Source organism: Bactrocera latifrons, unplaced genomic scaffold, assembly GCF_001853355.1.
Source record: "Bactrocera latifrons isolate USDA-ARS-PBARC rearing strain unplaced genomic scaffold, ASM185335v1 scaffold_159, whole genome shotgun sequence".
Classification (NCBI taxonomy): Eukaryota; Metazoa; Arthropoda; class Insecta; order Diptera; family Tephritidae; genus Bactrocera; species Bactrocera latifrons.
In genome coordinates this window covers 572,865-579,950 of record NW_017535063.1, presented here as the reverse complement: position 1 = coordinate 579,950, position 7,086 = coordinate 572,865, and the positions used below count along the sequence as shown (strand labels likewise).

At 30.7% G+C, this 7,086-nt stretch overlaps 1 protein-coding gene across 1 annotated transcript in view; it reads left to right on the top strand.

Annotated features, from left to right (window-relative positions):
- The first annotated feature begins 2,126 nt into the window (after positions 1–2,126).
- LOC108966312 overlaps positions 2,127–7,086 on the top strand; it is a 76,497-nt gene continuing 71,537 nt past the window's right edge. The window contains exon 1 of the mRNA XM_018929151.1: positions 2,127–2,826. Within this exon, the coding sequence (XP_018784696.1) occupies positions 2,824–2,826 (3 nt within the window). The 5' untranslated portion in view covers positions 2,127–2,823. The remainder of the gene's footprint in view (positions 2,827–7,086) is intronic.

Below are 7,086 nucleotides of genomic sequence, written 5' to 3'. Positions count from 1 at the left end.
AKGAAACGACTGAYGCGCTGTTGTTAACTCGGCTCTACGCCTTTAAAGGGGAAGAGATTTTCTGTATATAGTTCTACATACAATTGATTKATTTGGTCCAAAATTTTGGTAGGCAAAAACGATCAGAACTGTGGGAAAATTCCAGTATATTATATTAAAGTACCATTTAGTCAGTTTTTGATTTTTTTTCTAGTTAAGTCACGGAAAATATCTTCTAGAAGGTAGTTTGTGTTTTCGGGTTCAATTCACGGAGAAAGCCGGATTTACTACAGCAGTGAAGAACAAAGCTTTAGCACCGTCGGAGTAATTCGAAAAAGCTGTAAATAGTTCCCTAAAAATTGTACTGTGTATTCTTAAAACATATATAATTATAACCTTAACATTTTAAAACAATCAATGCACTAGTGTTTATATAATTCCCAAAATTTCTCTCTAGCAATATGTTTCTTAAGATCTAAAAAATAACTTAAGCCCACAAAAGTCCGTTTCCATACTCAAAACCGCCATACATATATATTTATTGCCAATTATTAACGTATCGCAGCTCACTGTACACAGCCGGTAATTGCTTGCTGTTATAAACACTTTCTTAGCATTGCTTTTATTGTTTTTGTTGCCGTCGTTAATATGTCTTACATACAATGCTCACATGTTCTACAGCTTCTACTGCTGCTGCTGTCGTGCCCGCTGTTGCAGCGTTTTCGTTACAGTTTTCCCACTCAATTTGTTGCTTGCTAGCTAGCTTACTAGCTAAATGGTGCTCTCTCTTTTAGTGTGCGCCGCTAGTGAGGAGYAGCGCTCATTTAGCTGCMCGCTCACCGGCTACACTTTGTTTTGCTGGCGCTGACGTTTCTGAGCGGAAGGCAATGCCTGCGTGTGTGCATGTGCGTTTTAGGGTGAGTGTGTGCGCTGTAAGCGCTCGTTTATGTGTTGCGCGTGTGTCTGTGTGTGTGTGTGAAATTGATTTTATTAGTTTTTGGTTTTTGTGTTGAGCTGTGTTGAATTTAAAAATTTTTTGAATTGCGCGCCCTTAGTCATTGACTAAACGTGCAAGCGGCAGGCAGCAGCGCAATCAGCGGCTAAAGCGGCAACACCATTCTACAACCAAGAACAAGAATAACAACAAACAGCAAATAAATTAAATAAAATCAAATAAGCAACGCGCTAGTATAAGTAGTGGCAAGAACGTTTTGCTCTGTGACAGTTGTGGCAGATAATAAATGTATGTATATATGGCAGCGAAGTTACAAAAAATGTACGCGTTCTAACATTTGCATTCGATATTCGGAATTGGTTGGACGTTGTTGCCTTTTTTATGCGTTTAATTTCGCTTGCGTGTGTTTATTTGTGTGTTTTGTTTTCATTTGTGCGCTTSCATTGGCATTATTGAAGTGAAGTGCTATCATTCCACACATTCACACGCGGTCTTCGATTGCTAACGGTAGATTGGCATCGCCTCCCACAAGAATTTTCTGCGTTTGACTTGATGTATAACGGCATTTTTGGCGTAAATAAGACGCTGGTGAACTGAAAGGAGCAGGAAATTGTCAGAAAAGTGACATTAATGCTTGAGCTAAAGGAAAAAGGCGAAAAAATTGTTTGATATAATAAAAGTAAATAATACTTTGAAGGAGTTTTGAAATCAAAATTGTAAAAAATATATATATATTTTGATATATGCGTAAAAATTGCAGTAAATWTAAGATAACCAGGCGTAATAATAAAAAATAAATAAAAAATATTCGAGTTGCCAAGAGTTCGGAGTCACATACAAATATAACTAAAATACTATAAAACATATGCAGACAAAATATTGAAAACATATTTTAAAAATTGAAAATATAACAATTGTAACAACAATTAAAAGTATTAAAAAAATATTGAAAATATTTTTAAAAAGTGAAAATATAACAATTGCAACAACAATTGAATGTATTAAAAAAATATTGAAAATATATTTTTAAAAGTGAAAATATAACAATTGTAACAACAATTAAAATTATATAAAATATATTCGAAATACATCTTAAAAAGTGAAAACGTTATTATTACAACARCCAAACTACGCCAAAACAATAAAAAATAAGATTGCGCGCTAAACAAAATAATTGTTGTGAAATAAAAAATATTAATTTTTAAAAGGTATAATTTTAACGAAAAAAACAARAACAAAATTCAGCAATTTTAATATTGTTTTTGACGCATAATTRTAAATTCTATTTAGAATTGGCAATAACTCTACATTACTGAGGTGCGCTGAGAAATTCAAAACAACAACAATAACTTGCACATTTAAAGAAAAAAATTRTCCTATAATCCTGTTGCGTCCAACTGCATACACAGCTTGCGCTCAATAAACACAAAACTTATGCGTTACTAATAATATGCCCAGCAACTGCAGCATCCTYCAAAATTAACCTCCGCAAACAGTAATTATAACACAAAAGCAACTACCTACAAACAACTYGTAAAGATCTTTACAAGTAAAAATATACTTTAATACTTTAGCAGCCGAAATAAAATTTAAAATTCAATAGAAATTAACTAGACATGCTGTGAATTTTGTGCGAAATAACGAAACATAAAAATTATTCTCTCCGATTTGTTAATTAATAAAAACTTAAAGAAAAAGTGTATTTAATTTGTGTAAAACAACTATAAAGAACAAGCGTCGTAGCTGCTTAAAATTTGTGAACTTCATACAAGAACCACAACAGCGTGCAAATACGCACGTGAGCTTCAAGCCATCCAAACCAAGCACCAACAATCAATCTAACGCAGTCATTCTAAAAAGGATTAAAAGTGGAAGACATAACGGCAAAAATGGTAAATATACTAAAGAATTACATATTTTTTAAACTATTTCTAACTACTTAATCACTTGCTTGGGCGCTGCTTAACTACTGTGCATTAAAAAATTAGTCTCACTTATTTGCTTGATAAGTCAAATTCTAAAGCGGATAATCACATGTATTACTCATACACATGCGCACACACATGCTCAGGAAAAAAAAAAAACATAATATATACGAAAATTGAAAAATGTGAAGTTGAAATAATTTTTTTTTTCTAAAATGATTAGAAATACTCGTGTAATAATTTTTTTGGACGAAATTTAGAATTTAAACCTAAACAAGCAAAACGTACTTGCGTTTTGAAGAAAAATTAGAATATGGCTAACTGTGATTTATTAATTACAATTTTTTATGATTTATGTGATTTTTTTTCTGATATAGTGRGGAAGAAATAGAACTAGTCAGCTGCTGTTTCTTATAGGATAGTGCAGAAATGATTGTCTCATGAGCGCTTGGTGGTGTGGAATTTGAAATTTTGGTAAATTCTGTGATTTTGCTTAGACCATACCTGCATATATTTTAAGAATATGATACGCTAAATTATTTATATTGAAATTGTATAGTACTTTCTGAAGTTCTATTTTCTTGTATTATTATGAGGAGTGAGTTTCCAGTCTTTTACGCACAGYTAATGAAGTTTATGCCCATCGGAAAATTGAATAAAAAATTTTGAAATCAAATCATTGGAAAATTTAATGCCCCAAAAAAAAAAAAAGAAAAAGTTCCTTTCATCGGAATCGGAATAAAGATACTCACATACTATGCTCCAACATAAATTAAGTGTTATTATTCAATTATACAGGCACCAAGCATTATATATCGTCACCTAAAATGTATAATAACGTAACATCATTTTTCATAAGTTTACAGGCAAAGGAAAAACGATATAATAGAAACTAAACATATTGAAATAAAATGTGAGATTTGGTTATAAAATGGTTATATATTGTGTATATATTGGTTATATTTATGGGTATATTTGACAGCGGAAGCTGAGCATTTTATGCTACATATATGTATGTAATATGTTTTAGTGAATTGTAAGCAACAAAAAACTCAATATTGATTTATTTAATGATACATTGCTTTGAAGTTCAGGTGACGATATATTTGATGGTTTGTTTATATGGTTTGTGACCTATATAAATAAAGTTTTGTTTAATAGGTCTCCATTTTCTTACATTATCCTTAATTTGATTAAGCTATAATCCTGATCTATAAGCTATATGATATGTGGGTTCTTAATATAAATAACCAAAATTTCACAATTCCGGTTCCACGAACGAATATCATAAACACATATCTCGTACTTGATCAATTCCGTCTATGTTACTTAATTGTTCCGGTCTATGTATGTCATTTGTACGATTTTTACTCTCAAACAAAATATTTATGATTTTTTGTAATAAGCGCATAGATTAGATTAGTTTTACTATACGTTTAAGCTAGTTTTTAAACCAAAAAAGGTCTTATGTCAATGAGCTTGCAAGCAATTTTGAGAATTCTATTTTAAAGATTATTTATATTTAAGAATGACATAAAATTTGTAAATTTCGTTAAAAAATATACGAAAACATTGGTAGGTAAAAGTTTTGTTTATTTTCAATAGTTAAACAGTCAATTGTGTAAGCATACCTGAAGGAAGTGCAGATTATAAAACTACCCTGTCTAAGTACTGAGTTTGCCACCAGCTGCCACAAGTAACCAAATACAACATAAGTAATGTTCTCTGCTGGAGACATTTTGCAAGTGCTTGTCATAGAAAAATCACTAGTTGCTTAAGAATAACCTGCTATTTTCCTTAAAAGTATCAAATAGGTAATCTCTGAGTGGTTAAATTGAGAAACTAATACTAGATTGTGAAACTAGCGCTATTTGGTTGGTGATATACATGTATAAGTTATTAGTCAATCAAAATAGATGAAAAAGTAGTGACTTGGACAATAGCTTCCCAACCTTTCTTCAGTAAACCAACCAACTATTTTTTTTAATAAATCTCTTCCGATAAATAAATTAAAACTAAAAATATGCAAAAACCAGAAAAAATATAAACTCGATAGCTCCCAAACTATAATACTCTTCACAGATAAAAAACTTTTCCATACAAGAATTCGGTCCATTTGTATGGTGACTATATGCTTTAGTSGTCCGATATCGGCGGTTCGAATAAATGAGCATCTTTTTAAGTATAAAAAAACGTGTGCAATATTTCGATCGATGAATCAAGAAGTGAGGKACTACTTAACCTATATTTTGACAAACGGACATGGCTAAATCTACTTGGCTTGTCACAGTGCTCTTTTGAGTGACAATAAAATACTTGGAAATGGTAAATAAAACGCAAAATATTTAGTTATTCATCAATATTTATTTTGGCGCCTTCAAAGTAATCCCCACCCGATGTAATATACTTTAGCCAACGATTCATTCGATTTTCCAGTACTCGAAACACTTTTCATAAACACTTTTTGGGATTGCCTTCAGCTCTAACACTTGCCTGACGATTTTCGAGCACCATATCTTTCACGTTTTTAATATTTTCATCAGTCATAGAGGTCGATGGTCGTCGAGAATAATCTGTGGACGGTCTTTGAAGGTTTTGTACTACTCGTAGACTTGTGTTCTTGATAAAACTGAATAACCACAAAACTCTTCCAACATTTATATAAAATATATATGTGTATATTTTAGATTAAATTATCGCCACTCATTTATAATACCGTCGGCTAAATCATTAAATTATAGTAACATGCTAATTGTTAAAYCGTCATCTATATATAATATTTACTCCATATGTACATATATTATATACATTTCTGAGTTTCCCAACAGCTGGTTAAGCAAGTACAAGCACTAAGCGGAAATTATTAGCTAGTGTAGTCACACATTAAGAGCGCTCACCAAGCACTAACTTATAGGCGCGAAATAATACTAAAAGCTTACACACATGCATACATGTATCTGTAAATTCACTGCTCTATGGAGAACAAAAAATACACTGTGCTTACTAATAGGTGACTAATTTGATTACAAACTAAATATGACAGCGACCTGATAAATTGGGATCACATTTAACAATAGTTTTATTTTTACATATATTTACATATGATAGTAGAGAGATGTATGCATGTGTAAATGTACATTTTTAATTCTAAACCTCTGTTTGTGTGTGTGTGCGCAAATAAATGCCCTGTGCATAAATAGTAAAACAGTTGCTCTGGATTTGAGTCATTCGTGCGCGCTTACTTATTACTTATTTGCTTAATTCAAGTACTACAAATATTTAAGATAAACCCTGCACTGGATTGTGAATGTCGTAAAACATAGTCAGARAAAGAAATGGTTTCTGCTGAAAATCAAAGGGAAGCACAACGTTTAGGTTAGAAGTGTTGTAAAGAAGCTGAAAAATAAATTATTTTTATAGAGGGGATTCCGTTGCGGCGGAAGCGATCACGGTAAATTCTTAATAATACATACTCATTTCAATAAACGCCAATATTTTAATGAGTTGGTTTATATACTGTAGAGATAAATATGCGTTTTTTTCTTTCATGATTTCTTGGTAATACATGTTGAATAAGTTTAAACTTTAATTTTGGGGAAATTTTATAAAAATCTGGTATTTTGGTAAAAAATTTGATTTATAAAAAAATTATATGTGCATTATCTTTTAAATAAACAAAAATTATAAAAATGTCGATATTGACAAGAATGTTATTTTGTCGAGAATTATGTATGAATTATATGTATTTTAAATTAGAAGTTAGTACTTTTGGAGATTTCACAACTATTTTTGTTTAGAAAACTCTTCCAGATTTTTTTTTTTTATATATGTAGTATATGTACCTGTTTGCATTTATATTTATTTTTAAGAAGGGATAGAAGTGGATAAAGTCACAAGAAGTGGTAGACAAAAAACTAAAAAAAATTTCTGTCTACAAATACGAATTCTTGTATGACCTTAATACTTTTTTGGTTATAAAATATCTATGTATAATATCTAAACATCAAATAAATCATATGAGTTCTGATCGATCAGTGATGGCTTTTTGACTGATTACAGAAACTTGTGGGGAGTATATATTTTATATTTACTTATGTGTATAAAAAGCATGACTTAAAGAAAATTGGAAACGAAGAAAGTGGAAAAACTGTATTCAAAATTTCTTATCTTATCTCCCTTTGAATTATTTGCTTGTTTTTGCATTTTTTAAATGAGTATAATTAATAC